This window comes from Nyctibius grandis, chromosome 29 (genome assembly GCF_013368605.1).
Source record: "Nyctibius grandis isolate bNycGra1 chromosome 29, bNycGra1.pri, whole genome shotgun sequence".
Classification (NCBI taxonomy): Eukaryota; Metazoa; Chordata; class Aves; order Nyctibiiformes; family Nyctibiidae; genus Nyctibius; species Nyctibius grandis.
In genome coordinates, this window is record NC_090686.1 from 1855784 (window position 1) to 1873976 (window position 18193).

General features: G+C 36.5%; 1 protein-coding gene across 2 annotated transcripts in view; it reads right to left on the minus strand.

Moving 5' to 3' along the window:
* Positions 1-17911, minus strand: part of CENPP (centromere protein P) — a 157957-nt gene extending 140046 nt beyond the window's left edge. For both annotated transcript variants that reach the window (XM_068419910.1, XM_068419909.1), the window contains exons 1-6: positions 17504-17911; positions 15391-15545; positions 14415-14572; positions 13974-14062; positions 9787-9875; positions 2582-2678 (exon numbers count right to left, since the gene is read on the minus strand). In XM_068419910.1, coding sequence (XP_068276011.1) covers positions 2582-2678; positions 9787-9875; positions 13974-14062; positions 14415-14572; positions 15391-15527 — 570 coding nt within the window. In that variant the 5' untranslated portion in view covers positions 15528-15545; positions 17504-17911. The remainder of the gene's footprint in view (positions 1-2581; positions 2679-9786; positions 9876-13973; positions 14063-14414; positions 14573-15390; positions 15546-17503) is intronic.
* Between the last annotated feature and the right edge of the window lie 282 nt (positions 17912-18193).

Here is an 18193-nt window from a genome sequence, read left to right on the forward strand (position 1 = left end):
ATGCTTCAGTTGTTCAGCCTCATAGCAGATTAAGGGTGCGTCTAGATCAGAAAATTATTTGCAGATGTGAATCCATTTTGCAGACATAATATTTATTGTGGCAATGTAGTAAGACCTGCCATACAAGTAATGCCATACAAAAGACTTGTGGGACACTTCACTCACCCCTTCAAAATCTATTTAAAGCACTACCTTGTAGATTTTTTCAGTAGAATAAAGGAGCAGCAACAGAGGGTAATAACAGTATGCTCAACCCTTGATTGCATGTGTGTGAAGCATGCAAGTTTCAGTAACCTGTTTCAGTAAAAAAACACAACTGCTAAAGCACAGTGTCAGGGACTATATAAAACCGAGCACAGAAAGCTTATAACTGAACATTGCTCTACTCACAAAACCTAAATCTGCCCCTGCTTTCTAGGAAAGCCTGCTTACAGTCAAACCAATGTATATTTTAAATTGCTTTTTTGCTTAATCTGAGTTACCCATTCCACCGTTACTCTTTCTAACTGGGAAGATTCTCACTACAGAACCGCCATTTGTGATGGTCAACTTTTTAGAAACGCAGTGCTGTCCAGCTTGGCTTAAAATACTCAATTGTCATTCATCTCAAGTGTTCATTATTATTGGAAGTATTCAATCACTTCTGCATTATTCCTTTCTTCTCAAGTACCAAAACTAACAGAAAAGAAAAAATAATCTACCTTTCCTGTTTTCATACTACATTGAGAAAACTATTAGAAGCACTGTCTATTTCTACTTAACAGCTTGGGTAATTTTCTTTCAAATAACAAAATAACAGAAAAGCTATAAACCCAGAACCCCACCCCAAACAGTCTGTTCTCCAATACTGTGCCCAGGTTGGAAAAAAAATGCAAGAAAGATTGCAGCCTCATTTTTTAGTGTTGTCTGAGTATGAATATTAACAGGATAAGACTCTTCGCTTGTTTTTACGGAGATGTTGAGCACATACTTATAGTTGCTTTCACACAAATTACTACAGCACATTAAGTTATAAATATACATTCTCCTTAGCAATCTGGTTATTTGAATTGTCAGATTTGATCTTTGAACCCTTTTTTACTTCTCTTACCTCAGAAAGTCTTCTATTTCTAAATGAAATCATTACTAAGGCTAGCAGAAATAAGAAGGCCTAAAAACCTCTTCATAAGCCCATTGTCAATCATATTTGATATTCTCTGAAATTGGTTTGCCTTTCTCAACAGCATCTTTGTCCATGCAAAGAAAAACACCTTTAGAAAGAATATTTCTAACATTGACAAACTTGTAATATGTGTTCAGTAAATTTATCTTCACACATCTGTTAGCAATGAATATATACCTTCACCGTTTACACTTGACGTCTGTACAAATACTTTTAAAAACTGCTTGATACACACGACAACTTCAAAATAAACTCCAGACCTATCTCCTTTCTGTTTTTTCTTTTTTTTGTACTAAATTTTAAAATGAGAAATATTTACAACAGCTCACTGAATCACCATCCCAGAAACCACAATGACTGCTGTCTTGAGGCTGACCTAATGATCAGAAAGCATAAAATGAAGTCAGAAAAAACCACTCAAAAAAACCACACCACAAAGCCATAAAGCCCTTGGTGCTCTCCCTTCTCTATGGAGGGATTAAAGAAAAGCCCTTATACAACAACAAAGAGGATTAGACAACATCAGTTTATTACTCAGCTGAGGACAGGATTTTGGTTTTTTTTAACATTATCAGAAATTAGTACTTTTTTTTCTTTAATCTGGTTGATTAATTGATAATAGAAATTGATTAATTTAGCACAGAACTCAGAAATGCCTAAAAGATTAAAAAATAGAAATCAAAGCAGTTCTCACTTCATACTACAGCTGCAAAGCAAAGATGGTGCTGAGTTTAATGACAGTAAACACTTGAGCTAAATAAAACTGGACTCAAAAAACCACACACAATTAAGCAGCTAAACATCCTCCTCTAACATTAACCATCATATAAGATGTTCTGTGTCTGCAGAAAAGACTGCAGTATTTTTACTCCAAAGAACAGTTGTTGATCTTAAAACCAGTACAAAGACAATGCAAACAAGCCAACTAATGGTAATTTAAAACTAAATTCAAATACTATGTTCCAGTTAAGAGTGAAAAACGGTTTATTCCCCATTCAAGTAAAACATTTCAGAACTGGAAGTGCTGTGCCCAAACGCATGCTGCCACATGCCAAAGACTACGAATGTTATTTTCTTTTAATTTCTTCTTTTGCCTTATTTTTTTGTTCAAAATGAAATGTAATACCAATGAAAAACTGTCTTACTCCTCCACAGAAAGGCACAGATATTCTTATTTTCCCCCACATACGAGAAACACAGCAATAGCATGGTAAAAATCAAGACAAATACCAAGCAAGTGTATTGCCCCTTGAACACGACACAAAAATCTTTAGCTAATATTCTCTTCTCTACAACGTACAAAATTAAGATTCCCAAACTCCGCTAAAAAGTGCTAATTTCACCTCCATTAATCTGTCTTAATGAACTACTTAAAGAACTAAACAGAGTACTGATATATAAAGGCTTGACAGACACTACCTTGAAATGTAGGAAGGTGAATCTACGATGTTCATACCACTCAGCATAAGACGAAAGGCTTCTGAAAAATGTTAAGAGATTTCCACGTTCTTCAGTGCTACAAAAGAAAAATATATTGTTTAACCCAAACAGTAGTCAGACATACCACTTCTATAGTCTAAAATCTACACTGTTTCCTTACAGAATTTGTGATTAGTATTGTTTGAATTTGAAGCTAGAAATCATCCCTCCAAAAAAAAATTATCATGACCAAAAAAAAGCTGTAGTGTAGATATTGAAAAAAAGATTGAAGAATTCATTTATACACCAGTGTTTTCAACTCCTCAGGAAGGTAAGCAGCAATAACGTTAGTCTTATATGTAAAATGTGATAACTTGACAAAGCAGCCACCATAAATCTTAGTTTGACTTTATGCTTGTTCATCTAATACTCTTGTTTTCTCAATAAATTCTAAGAAGTTGCATAGTAAAACTCTAACCTACAAAACTGGTAAGATTTACCAAAACTGCATCACTAAGCTTTGAATATTCCAGAGCTCTTTGTCTTATCCAACTATATCTTTGCATGACACATTATCTGCTTCTGCCCACATGACATTCAGCTTTTCAAGATTAACCTTGAAGCTTCAGTAAGCAAGAAGGCCTGTTCATGAGGTCATACATGGCATCTAAAACAAAAATTTTGAGGTACAGTTAAATCTTGATTTACCTGCTATTAAAGAAGATGGTGATACTCTCAAAAATTAGGGAGTGGGTGAGGAAGGGGAAGAGAGATGCAGATAAATCTAACTGAGAAGCAGAGTGCAGAGATCTTAGGGCCAAGCCGACTGTAAGCAGAAATCAATAAGCCTGGATGGAGCTGAGCCGATTCTTGCAGTATGTCCCTCGGTATTTCTGCAGTTTTGTGTTTCCTCATGATTTAGCAGTTCAGCCACACATGGATACATTATGGCTTCATTCATATAAACGATCCTACATTTGCACTACTAAATTGTCTTGGAACCTGATGTCCTGCAGAGCAGTGCAGAGACACCTGTGCTGGCCTTGTACTTTGCCAGTATGGGTTCACTAGAGCTTACAGCCTACATCATGAGACTAATATTGCTGCTATTTTGGCAAAGAAATCATTCAATTGCAAATACGAGTTTTTCATCCATAGTGCCTCTGAAAACAGAAGGGTCAGCAGCAGTTATTTTACTTTCTGGCATTTCTGAGGAATTTTCAATACAAGAGACAAAGCATAAGAGAAATAAAGAAAAGTTCCTATAGTTTTGGCTTTGCCAGTTTCAGAGTAATTGAACAGCATCAAGTGAAAATGTTTATGTACAACGATTCCATGCTTCGTATAATAACATTTTTCCATTTCCACTAACAATAGTTAACAGAGGCAACAATACACAGCGACAGCTAAACCTCAGATTATAGTCCCAGGACTTTAGTGCTAAAGTCAAGTTAAAAACAGAAGCAACACATAGAAGAAATACAAACAGATTTTGCACTTAGAACATAAGGAAGTTTATTTCCTACATGTACTTGTTTCACACACAAAAGTTAAAACATTTAAGCTTCTATATAATTTCAAAATTAAATATTCACGGTATCTAAAGAATCAAACAGAAGCTCCCACTCCCAAAGAAACAACAAATATTTTGAAAAATATATCTGAAATTATTGCTGATGTCATTTCCAAAGACATTCCAAACGCTGCGTAAAGTACAGAATCAAGGAAAGCTACGTGGCTGCCTAACTATTGATTCTTGCAGACAGGGAAAAATACACAGTTCTGAAAATAAAAGCTGCTCTTGATAGGCAGGGAGAATTACTCCTGTTGAATAGGATAGCAAAACATCAAGCTGACACTGAACTATAACACACCGCACTAACTTGGACTAAGAGATATCACTGTTATTTTTCATCAGTCTACAAGGCAGTAATGATTTTGCATGTAAGAAAAGTTGCAATAAATCAAACACTGGGGCTGGCATGTTCCCTTATGTCACAAAATTTGGTCTACAAAAGAAATTTGCTAGGAAAAAAATTAGTTATATGCTTTTCTACTTCAGTAACTGGCACTGAAGTTTCTTTCATTATACATTTACTGTTTTGTGCTCCTAGCAAACCGTGTTAGTTTGTGTGTCAACTATGATGTATACAAGCAAAACACGTTTAATAGAAGCACACCATTACATTCACTCTGAGGCAGCCCAGGAAGGCAGGCAACAACAGAAGAAAGGAAACTAAGGTACTGGAAATGAGTAACATGCAAAAATCTGCCTTAGAACAATTAGGATTAGAACTATTTGAATTAAGAGATCAATTCACTTAAGGTAGGTGCCATCCCAGAAGTAGAGTTTGTAGAAATCAGGAACTGAACAGGCCTCACCCTCTTTATTGTTACCACCACAGTGACAGCAACCATTAAAGAATATGTACAGCTGCTCAGCTCTAATCAAAAGAGGAAACAGACAGTCCATCCACTCCTAGGAGGGATAATTGTAGTAAAGACAGGTTAGAGAAAATTGGTGGGGAACTGGTTTGAGGGGGAAGAAGAATTTGTCTTGGAAGGATTCCTTTTTAAGAAAAACGCAATAGAAAAAAATATTTATTCTTCAAATTTCTAGTAAAGTAAGGATCAGGATAGAGAAAGGAAAAGAGACAACATGACAGACACTGCCAAATAACCAACCATCCATCCAGTGTTGTCAGGGGAGGGAGGAAACACGCTCATAAAGGGTGTGCAGATTTTGCTAAAGAAATATGGCAAGAATGCAAAATTCCACAAAAGCTAAGTGTCAGAATACCTAAAGCAACATGAGTCTTTAATCATAAGGGTGAACAGCTTTGTGTCATGGTTGATATGAAATCACAGTCAAATAAAACAGACTATTAGCCATTGTCAAAACATACCTGGCAAGCACTGCTTTGAAAATAAAAGGATTTATTTCAATTACTAATACAAGATTTTACAAGTTTACAAAGCCTGACTGAGGAAGATATCTGAGTTTCAGAAAGTTACAGAGCATCTAAATGCTACATTTAAATTTGACTTTTAACATCTTTTCTGCTTGAGATTAGCTATTCTTTTTGGATTTTCAGAACAGCTGAGAGCAGAAACTTGAGGCCCTTAGCAGAACGGTTGCAACAGTGTATTACCAAGTCACTTCAGCCATTCAAGGGAGAGCTGTGCCTCAGATCCAGCTCTATTTAATACGCAGGAATGGCAACCCTTAACATTTTACACAAACATAAACTGGAAAAAACACATGAAGTTCATTCAGATATTGAAAATGTAAAAGAAAAGCCAAACAAGTTTTATCCTAGCCTGGAAAGAACAGCATCATTAAAGGAAGTTACCACAGCAGTCACAGCTGCCAATAAAATAAGGCCAAGATTAAAAAAATGCTGGCAGCACAGGCAAAACTGAGTCTCTGGAAGGACGCAGACACATACTGATTTACAATAGCTGACTAGCTCTATGTTCTGGACAGCTTTTTTTAACCACAAGTCGTAACTGTACATATAAAAATCTACACCTATTATAGTAAAAAACGAGACTTAGTAATAACTGCCCATATCTCACTGTCTAGTGAACATGATTCTACATATACTGCAATATGCTTTTTAAATCTACATACATGGAAGAGGGCAACACAAAATTTTGTTACAAAACTACATGCTTAAAATTCTTTCTAAAAAACTTGGCAATTTTTATGAGTATCCACTTTCATGCAATTTAAAAGACTATCACAAACCTTGCGACCTTGTTTTAGCATTAAGTCTTCAGTTTGCTTTTATTTCTTTTTTTCCTCTCAGATTCATCTTTAGGCAATATAGCAGATGAAAATTTTTGCAGCTAGATCACCAAGCAGAGAGAGATAGTTTTGGCTAACAAGTTCAAAGAACCAGTTTCAAATGTAAAAGTCTACCAATTATATCTGAGTATTTCTCTCATGTACAGATATAGCATTGGCTAAATTTAAGATAGAAAACTGGATTCAGTGTTTAGAAAGGGGGAAAAAAATCTGTGTTGGCATGAACAGACATATGTAATATACATGCTTTTTCGTATTGGCAAGGGAGAAAGAAACTGCATAAGAGCACCATTTCAGTTAACTGTCTCATAGCACTTAAACTACCCATAAACAGTAATTCCTAATTAACCTAAGTTAGCCTAATTCCTAATGCTGAAGCCAATTACAACAAACACTAAAATACCAAGAAAACTTGGTATAAAATAACAAGGTACTAAGAGAGTGTATATTAAAATTTAAGCCACTTTTTTTTTTTTTTTTTTTTTTTTACATTTTGTAATGCTAAATTCTTTAAAAAAAAAAAAAATACCAACCACTAGGAGCAGAAAACACCCGTCTCCAAAGCCAACATCCATGTAACAGTGAAGTCATCCAAAACCAGCAAAAAGCATATTTGGGCAGAGAGTAACTATGTAACAGGTTAAAATCACATGCCCTTCATCCAAACTCCCTTTCACTTTTACAAAACAACATGAACAAAACACAAAAGTATACAAGAAACTTAACTGTTGTAAAACTATTTAAGGCTCCTTTCATATGCTCCTCCAGTTATTTTAAGAGAGGAAATCTATTTTAACTCACCGCAGTATGCAAGACTTCTTGCATTAGCACATACAACCAAAGAATGACACAGCTATGGGAAGAATTCATGCTTCCCCTCACTTCCAAAATACCTAGCCCATGCAGTGTTTAATACAATGCAGACTTTTCATAAATCCTTCACTCTGACTTATAAACTCTAATTAGTTAGCAAAAAGTAGGAGTAGTTTTCAAACTAAAAACTTCTGCTATTTGATTAAGTAATCTACGCAATAGTTAACTAACCCAACAATTAATGGGATATCAAGCAAAAGAAAAGGAAATAAAAACGACTGGCAACAAGATTTTTCATAGATATTCTGGTCCTCAACACTAATAAAGTATAACATAAGTGATAAGTGGTGCAAAGCGGACTCAAGTAAAATCCAAAAACAGAAGGCTAAATGTTATGATTCTATTTGCATATATATTTTATTGTCACAACGTATTTAAGTAATGGTGTACACATCTTTTAAAAATAGGTATTACACATTGCAGCAGTACCTGGTTGAAAATAAACTGCTGAATTTTGCTTCTTTTAAAAACATGTTACTCAAGTGTTCCAGCGTTTCTCTGTTTTCTTCCAAAGCAGGATGGGCTTGAGAATTACAACTGAATGCCCAGTTTTTAACTTTGGTGTTATTAAAGACCCTTTTCTGTCATGTATTATGAAAAACGAAGCCAAAAAAATTAGAAAGCTGAGTAGGAAAAACCCCAGGCCAGTAGAGAAAACAGAACAGAGCTAGACAGTGGATTTGGCGAGACTGGGCCAAGGACGCAAAAGAAGGAAACAGAAACTGGTAGGGAGGCTGAAAAGAATGAACAATACAGAGGGAGACCAGATTTAGCTGGTCAAGAATGGAAGGAAAGGAAGGGAAGAGGTAGGAATCAAGATTCTGATAGCAGCTGCTGGACTGAAGAATAAAGGGCTAGTTGGGAAAAGCCTGAAACTGGACATGAAAAGAAGGGATTAGGACTTAGAGTAAGAAACAAGAACTAGCTTAACAAGGAGATTGAGAAAACAAGCCATAAAGGGAGATCACGTAATCTGCTTAAGTCAATCCAAGCAGTGGGTTGCTGTCAAAACAGACATTGTCAACACCGGCCGCACTCTGGCCATGTATTTACTGCCTTAGATCAGCAAGAAACACTGTGATATTGCAGGACAAGTCAAACAGATAAAAAATGAAATTTGAAGGGGTGTGGTGGGAGGCAAGGTTGGGTTCCCCCCACCCTCAAATTACTTTTTCAACTAAATGACTATGTTGATATTTGCCACGTGGCTTCAAGAGTATATACACTGATGCAAGGACAACAGATGGTACGTGCAAATAGAGGCTAAGGAGAGAGAACTGCTTGCTTTATTGACAGCAAAGCCTTAATTAATCTCATCATTCATGAAACCTTATGTTTACTTATGAATACTGATGTAATGTGGAAAAGGACCAGGGTAGCAAAGAGACAGGGACAAGAGAGCAGTGCTCAAGCCAGGATGAAATAAAGTTTGCCACTACTTCAACGTATTCCTTTCCAGTATGACCATTAAGTTCCAAGACACTTCTGCTGTCAGAAAATACTCATGAAAAAAACAGGGTAATTTTCCTCTTCTAAATGCTGCTTCTTGGGAGCAGTCAACTACCATTCTCAGAAATACCACCAGCTTTAGTAGATTTGTATGGAAATTCCAAAGCCTCTAAAAGAAAAATTCAGCGCTCAGTACAGACTAATGAAGGCTGAGGTAACTCAATAGACCTTTCTTTTCACTCATCCATTTGCCTTCTCTCTCCCTCCCCAAGTCTAAAAAATAATATAAAACAAAAGAAATCATTTGAAGAACAGGATTAAGATTAAGTCAACTCCCCGATAATAATTAATAATAGATTTGTTCTCAGAATAGTTTGCTAGCAGATTTCACAGTGGAACACCGCAGACAAATAATTTGATCATTATTCATCCTGTGTACCACAAGAAGTTGACATGCTCCAGAAAACAATCAAAAACAGCATTCAGTCATATGCTTCAGTTTTGGTACGTACATTTTCTTAAGCCATTGCACAAATACACTATTCCAGGTTTTTAAACTATATTCTATTGTTTTCAAAATATCAGTGGAAAAAAAACCTGATGCAAAGAAGAAATGGAACGGTGAGCAGAGAATTAGAAACAGGCAAGTACTGGAGAGGGGTTCTGGATGTACACTTTAGCCGTTACTCACCTGCATTGCACATCTGCAACTCACATACACATCTGAGTAACAGTTAACATGTTGATTATAGAAATTAAAATGCAATAGCTGAGATTACCTTGTTATATCTTCCTCTGAACCAAACAATTTCAAACAGCTAAAACACCTTATAATCCAAAAACTGTTGCTGTTTAATGTGAATTTGTAACGGTCCTTTCAGGCCTTAAAAATTATATGCATTCCATCTTCTCTCCAGAAGGATGCAGACGAGGGATTGGAAGTGTTTAGGTTGGGCTAACAGTACATACCAAGCAAAGAAACTGTCCGCCAGCAATTTACATGAAAACTCCGTATCACATTTCGTATCAGATACCCCATACAACAACTTCCCTTAAAAAAACTCCACCTTACCTTGACACAAACTTGCTCACATCTGAATCTTCTCCAGATTCCATTATAATGCTGAGATCAGTAATAACAGCAGACACATTTTCTTTGTTCTAGATTGGAGAAGTAACAACACAATGTTTTAGAAATTTCTCTAGTAGGGAGAAAAAAAATGTATCTATCTATTTGCAAATAAACTAGACAAAAATATATGCAAATGCTGCTAAGTACTATAATCCTTAATAGATTTTTTTAACTACAGCTTATATGCGTGGACATCTTCTTTCATTTCAACAGTATCAGTATTATCCATACAACAAGGCTTTTAGAATAATACCTGAACTAGTCAGCACAGAGAATATATATGTATAAAGGAAGACTTATAAATGAGGTTCATCTACTTCCCTTCATGTCACTTCCATTTCAAGATTCTTCTCATTTTCCAACACAACCCTGAGCTGCCACACATACTAGAAAACTCAAATATAAAGTTTCATCTGAAAACCACAATAATGCTACCCTAAGTTAAAAAAATGAAAACAGGAAAATTTTTTAACAGCCTATCATTTTGTCTCCAATTCTTGTCCCTTTTTACAGTAATAAGTTACTCAAGGATATGTGCATGATAATAAAAATAAAATGTTTCCAAATTAAAATATCTAACAACCTATTAAAAAATTAGAAAAGAAGTTCATATAGTAGAAATGAAGCCACAGAAGAACTGAATTCTTTTTTCTACGCATTCTTGAACACACCAGAGTAATAGGTTAGATAACAGTGAAAGAAAAAGCTTAAAATCATGGCTTGAAGACCACAGCAAGTCTCCACTTTATACTGGAGACTTAATACTTTATTTTTCTCCTACCCAGTCACTACAAGCAAACTGGAATGGCAACACAGAGAAAACTAAACAGACAAGCTGGAGTCAAATACAAACATACCACAGCAATCCCTAGTACTGGTTGGATAGAAGTACTGCTAACACAGCCATCAGTCAATATAGAAAAAGCAAACCAAGACACTACAAAGTTTAGTGGATTGAGTAAGTAACATCAGGAAAAATAATTTTAAATTTAAAGCAAAAGGTTCAACACATGCATGGAGCTGCAGAGAAGCTGCTAGTAGTAACCAGCTAAGATGCTACCTTCTAAAGAAACTGGTTTTCCAATAAGTGGGTTACCAACATATGCTAAGATGCCGTTTTGGGGTCAAATAAAAAGATTTAAAAGGGAAGCTCTTGAGAAGAAAGCAGCTCCTATTTGAATGATTGCTGTCTCAAGAAGTTTGGACTTGTTTTGGCAAATTCTCAAGCTAATTGTACATGTCCTCTCCTAACACCTAAGGACAGTAAGAAGGGAAAAATAAATAAATAAAACAATGCTTTTGCATTAACCTGTTTTCTTCATCCACATTTTGACCTTTGCAAGCACCCACCCACATGCAATGGTGAACAGACAGGAGCTTCTTTGCTTGCACTCAAAGCTTGTGAAACACTAGTCAGCTTGAGAATATACGCTACACGCTAGTCTGACGCTGTGCCAAAACTGAAGAACCAGCTAAGAGGCAGAGTATGTCACGCAGTGAGTAACCACACTACAGTAATACAGACATAATCTCAACCATTCAAAGCTAGCCAGAGCGAACTCAGATCTGCCTACCCTTCTTTGTACAGTTGTATCCTGGAATACAGCTTTTAACACGAATGACATTTAACATTTTAGGATCAAATTAGAGATAATTACAAGAACAATTTATTACTGTGTATTAACAAGTTTGATTTAAGGTACTACGGAGCTAAGTTAACTGTATTGTAACTTGACTACTAGATTAAACAGCTAGAGTTAACAGTGTGAAAAAAAACGATTCTTTCTTTTCTGCTGCATACCAATGTATTTGTTACCTACTAAGCATTTCCCGAAAACAGCTGTCCTCTTATTTCTCAAGATGGGTGAAACTAGTTGCAACTTTACACTATCTTGCCATGCTGATCTCAGTGCAGGTTATTCTGAATACAACCGTTAATGCCGTATGTTAGACAATAGGCTTCTCCATTTTTTACACGCAAGAAGCCAGAGGCATAAAAAAGTTAAAGCTAAGTTTCCAGGTCCTAGACTGGCCTGAAGTCACAGCTTTCCTGAGAGCTATGGAGGCAGACTCCTGCATCCACAGAGGACCTACTGACTTCACCACAGGATGACCTGCACAGGGTACAGAGTCTGTGGCAAACCCAAGGTAACATGCCACCACTTTCACACCACAGAAACAGCCAACTAGAACTAGGCAAAATGTCTAAATGGAATCGTTAACAATCTAGTCATGATATGTTTTTTCATGATAAAGAAATGGAAGACAGTAATTTTTTAATCATATGAATTACAAACCTGTGTATCTTAAAAATACAGTCCTTAAGCTTGAATTTCTGAACTACCAAATTCTCTCAAAATCCATTTGTTATGAACAGTTCTAACAAAATGAAAAGATAGAACTGTACACAATGGCTACATTTTACAACTCTAACAAACCATTACATTATGATTTGTACAACAGCTAAAACACATTAACATTTAAGTAAATTCAACAAAACTTTAATAACATTCAAGTTCATGTACCATCACAAAAACTGAGTAAAGGAACAGAAATTAGTCTGTGTTTGAAACAGTAAGTGTACTTCTTGACTTGGGTATATAGCACCAAAAATAAAAACCAAAACCTGTATATTAAGGCACAATTAAAAACTGTACTCTTCATTGGTGTCTGCTTAACTAATTTTCCCCAACATGTCCACAACCCACACCATATAAATGCATAAAGTATTGGCAAGTCAAAGTTTATTAACTCAAGGCAAACTGATACACTGTCTGCATTGCATATTAAATTGTAAATTATATGTGCCATGTACTTTTATTTTTGAAAAAAAAATAATACAAAAAATTAACTCAGAATTATATTTTTTTCAACTGAAGTGTCTTTTTTTAAAAGTACACGCACTTGGTATTCCATGTATCGCTCTAAATAGCGTATGTCATCAGCGCTGCAGCAGCACAAGTCTTAGGCATTACGCAGACAAGTGCTGCCATCTCGTGGTGCAATAGCTTTACGCATCACCAATGCACCTTAGTAACACCCAGTTACTCATCCGAGCTCCATTGACGCTGCAAGACGTCATCGTTCTGCAGGAGCATACAGGTGAGAAATAAACATTACCCTGAACAAGTCGCATGACTGATGCGGGCTATTTCCATGCTCAAAGCTAAATGCAGTTTTATACAAGCCGATGGTAAAATGATATCACTAGGACCACAAGTTTCAAGTCATGCATGGACTTAAGAGGTTGCAGAATAAGAGGTCGCAGCTCATTCAGCTGAACTCCTGCAGTTTCAAAGTATGCAATCCACATGTGACTATCTAAATACTCATTTCCTAAATTCATAATATGGCTTTTCTTAAGATTAGGAAGGACATCTTTACATAGCAAGGCAGTTTTTAATACTATCAGGTTCAATCACATTCAATTAAAAAATACCTTTTAAAGCTAACTTGAAAAGTTTTCTTGAGAAGGAAATTTCCTGATGTCAAAAATATTATTACAAATCGGAGTACATTATTACAAATTGGGGTAGAAGCTGCTTTGCACTACTTATAATTTCAAATTCTGTACTAGGAAGAGATTCTATTGAAAGAGCTTCCTTGCAAAAAATCTGTAATCATTAGTGTAACCTCTGCACAGTCCTGTGATGTAATGGCTAGTCACTCACAGAAATATAACCAAAGTTAAAAAAAATAAACTGTTCCAGTTTGTAATGCTTTCGCTTTTCCTCAGGTTCCCTCAAGAGAGGTAAGGTTCGGCATTTTCCAGTCTCCAGAACAAGACACCGGACTATAGGAGAACACGATAAGAATTTCATAACTGAATGTTGAGTCTGACCTTCAGAACTATTTTGCTTGGATGTGCATGGAATTCAAAAGTTGGGTCCAGCTGTTATAGAGTGAAAACAACCCACTGAGGCTTAGATTAGGGAGACTTAGGCAATGCAAATGACAAAATACCTATTTGAAGGTTTCAGCTGGAAAAGGAAGTATTGACATTGTCCATTTGAAGTTTGGTTTGTTTGCTTGGGTTTTTGTTGTTGTTGGGTTTTTTTGGTGGTGGTTTTTCTTTGTGTTTTGGTGTTGTTTTTTGGTTTTTTTTTTTAACATACATGGATCCTTACCTGCATTTCAAGAAGCTGGAATTCCAATTGAAAAGACACAGAGTAGCAATGCCCTGATAATCTGTGCTTCCCCACTGTTCTGTCTCTAGCTGTTATAAAATAAAGTTAACAAAATACTTGATTATAATTCTATTCAACAATTATTGTATTTCTTCCATTAGTCATATTTAAAGTACCAACTGATACCATCCATCGTATAAATAAGTAAGTAAAGTTAAACACGTTAAGGAAAAAAGCCAACAACTAACTTCACAGTAGTCTTTGACTTTCCCACTATACAAAATACTATATTTACACAGAAACTATTTTGTCAATAAGAAAATTCTACTGTATTTCAAAATAATTGTCTTTCTGCTAACATTGAAAGTAGAATTACAACATGCATTTGCAAATGTAATGAACTGAAACAGTATGTTCAGTAAAGGGTGCAAAAATGCTTACTTTTTTCCACTGTTTTCTTGGAGTGACTTGTGAATTGAATACCAGTAAATTTCATTAAAAATGAGAGATCTTTTTCTAGGCTTTCGAGTTGAGCTTTCAGGTCTGATGGAGATTCATGTCCCTTAGATTCTCCCTGAAATTCTCTTTGGAATGATTTTCTAGAATTGAAAAAGAAAAAAAAAAATCAAAAGTGCAAAAGACCCAAACATAAGAACATGTTTTGTCACATCACTACAGCAATACCATTGAACAAAAAGCATTTGTAATGTGATCTGGTGATTTTCAGACCAAGATCAGTTCTCAATGAGCCAAAATCAGTTGGATCATATTACTAGGAAAAGTAAACTATTCTAACTTACATAAATACTTCACGTTCACTGCCAGGTAGACACAGCCTTTATTCTAAGTCTCGAGATGCGAGTATCCATTTCAAGGAACGTACAACAAAAATGAGCTGCGATGCCTTTACTCATCTAAATGACTTATTTTATCTACAGAGTATACATTTACTATAGAATATCAGTTAAATATGGAAACAAAGAGCCCTAACGTGCCACTTCTTCACCACATAACTAGTCACACCTGTACATGTCCCCAATCCTCCTCTTTTCTTTTTTTACATCAACGTGCACCGAGCTGTTCCACAGTGCATGATGGAAAACACGGCCTTTGCAGTCAACAACTTTGCAGGGCCCGCACAGTAACGTACCTGATATCGTGCTCTGGCCACTATGATTGCCTTTTAAAAAAACAAAGAAATAAAACAAAACCCTAAAAAATCACAAACTACCAACAGAAGACAGTAAAAAGAGATCAACTATTTATTATTTGTAATCTTTTACCATATATAGACCATGTCCTAAACAAGATCATCACTGTAAAAATAACATAAGGGAAGTCCTACCAGAGGCAACAGCTTATCCTAAACAATTCTGACAAAGAAACACTATTAATCCAACACATGAAAAATACATACATTGACATTAATATCTCCTCGTCAGAAAAAAAGGTGGATTCTTGTTGGCTATCTTCATACTTTTCAGCCAATAGTTTAATTTCTTCTTCCAATGACTGGATTTCATCTTCATAAACTTGAAAAATGCTGTTGTCCATTTCTCAGAATCAATGTTACTAGATAAAACAAAATAAGTGTATTTCTTAGGCCAAATAAAAAAATCCATTTTCAAAATAAATCATTTTTATCCAAGGAAACAATTTAAGAAATGCAAATATAATGTTAAGCAATTGTTTCTCCTACCCCTCTACTTAAAACAGACAATTCTATTACATTTTATGACTTTCAAAAACTGAAGAATTGCTACATACAATTTTTAAATATCCCAGGTAGCTCTGACAAGTATAATGATTTATACCTTTGTAAAGAAACACTCCTGTGTGCTATAGAAGATTAAACTAAACCTTGATCCTCAGCAATTTAAGGAATTCTGTCATCAACTTGAAAACAGAATTAGACTTGCAGTAAAACTCTGCTCTTACTACTACAGTACTCTGTCATCAATGTGTCATCAATGTAACTCCTACTTAAATCTTAGAAAGCCCACTTAGAAAGACATTGGTCTGCAAGTAGGCATTACACGAGCAGAAAAGCCACTTTTTCCATAATTCTGAATGTAACAAAGCTTCTTAAGAAACACGGTAACTCACTCTGGTAAAACCATCACGAACAGGAAAGATTCTACTTCCAGTGAATACAGGAAGCTAACAGATATCAGCAAGAACATGACAAAGAACAAATTTCTGACTTTACATAAAAGAAAAAAAAAGTTTTCTCCAAAATAGATAACAATTTTGAAAAAAATGTAGTTTTGTTGCATTAGTTCCTCAAAGACTTAATTCATTGAGTCCAAATGTAACGATCAAACCAATTTTAAGACACAAATCACTGCACAGCCTCCAAATACAGAAGTTAAATCAGAAATCTAATGTAGTCAAAGGCTTTCTTTAAGACTCTTTTTAATTAATCATGATTTTGTCCAGGAGCATATCCAGCTGGTTTACATTTGCTGTAACAGAACAACCACCTGTTCTGCAGATAGAAAGCAACCCTAGTCAGATACAGAAACTGAATCCAGCTTTGACCAATTCACCTGACGATCCATCTGATTAAACGAAGCACAGCTGTTCCGAACACCATAGCATCATCTGCCTTTCTAGTAAACTGCAGTAAAGCGACACAAAGAAACGGCCGTGTTTCACAAATAATTCAAAATAAACAAACATCAATTTTAAGAAAAAAAAAATCTGACATTCAGCCTAGACATGACACATTCAAAGGACTGTAAAGAACATTATAGAGCTCAATACCAATGTATTCATACTTTCAACCAGGGAAAAAAAATCAAATCTAGTTTTATGTGTGTTTTTAAACAACCCCTACTGTATTTGCAAGATGCACAGTAACATGGTTCAATAAAAAGGGATGAGGGGGAAACAGGATTTTGTTGATTTATTTCATAAGAAACAGCATCTGAATAACACATATAAGAAAACAACCTTCAAAACATGTTTTGCATTAAAGACTTATTTAGTGAATAAAGACAGCACATGCAATTAAAGAATCGCTGGGGTTGTGCCTAGCCCTGACTTCCTCTGAAATTTTAAAGCAATCTTATGCAATTTGTGATAGCAAACAAGATCAGTGGCTCAAGAAATAGAAGTTCTCCACCTTTTAATGCATCCTATTAGGGTTTTTTTAACTGGATACATTGAAGAAAGTTTTGGTCATAATAAAGAGTACATTGGGAAAAACATTACAATAGCTGGAACTTTACCCTAGGTTGTTAGCTAATTCCTCTTTTATCAGGCGGCTGTTTTGAAAACGGTAATAGAATACATATACTGCTATTACAGCTATTTTAACTCAAGTGATTTTACTAGACTGCAGCAGACTCAGAGACTAGCTATGACTTCAAAGAGCATTTTCTCCAGAAAAAAATACCCGTACATACATTCAATTAAATAAAATATAAATTTAAGGACAATCAACCAATCATTTCTCCTCACCTTAAGTGTATACACACGCACACATATTTGTGTATTACCAGTAAATATTTCACATTTCTACTTACCTGCCCGTATACACCCCTAAGCACTTGCTGTTATGCCGCCACAGTAGGAGCTGGGAAGACCAGTCAAGAGTTGGTGAGGAACGAGCTGGGGGGGTCCTGTGTCTCGTTGCTTTGTTTCCAGCCTTCACATCTTACTGGGTGACGGCTGGAAACAGGGCCCAGAGAGCCGGTGCTGTCCCAGCCCGCCCCCAGACGCGGGCCGAGGCTCCCAGGTGCCACAGCCCGCAGCCCCGGCGGCGCAGCCCACAGCCCCGTCCGCCCCCACAATGGAGGAGCCCCCACAGACCGACAGGCGGGAGGCGGGCGCTGAGGGCAGAGCTCGCCCGCGCGCTGAGGGCAGAGCTCGCCCGCCCGCTGACGGCTGCGGCGCGTGAGGCGGCCACAGCCCCGCGCCTTCGAACTGCGCGCCCAACCAGCCCGCTGCAGCCTATGGGCGCTACCACACCTGCCGCCTGAGCAGGGGGAGCCGGCCGCGCCTTCATTCCCCCCTCGCGAAACAAGAGAGCCGCTTGAAGGGCCATTCCCGAGGTCATTACTCGAGGTGGGTGGAAACAGAGCTATTTTGTTAGCTAGTTCCTTATCTTTTTTACTTATGTCTTGCGGAAAACCCCCCTACTTTTCTTCCTGATTCGTTACTCCCAGACCGTCCGTGGTCACAAGACCCAACCTGTGTGCTCCCATCACACTTGA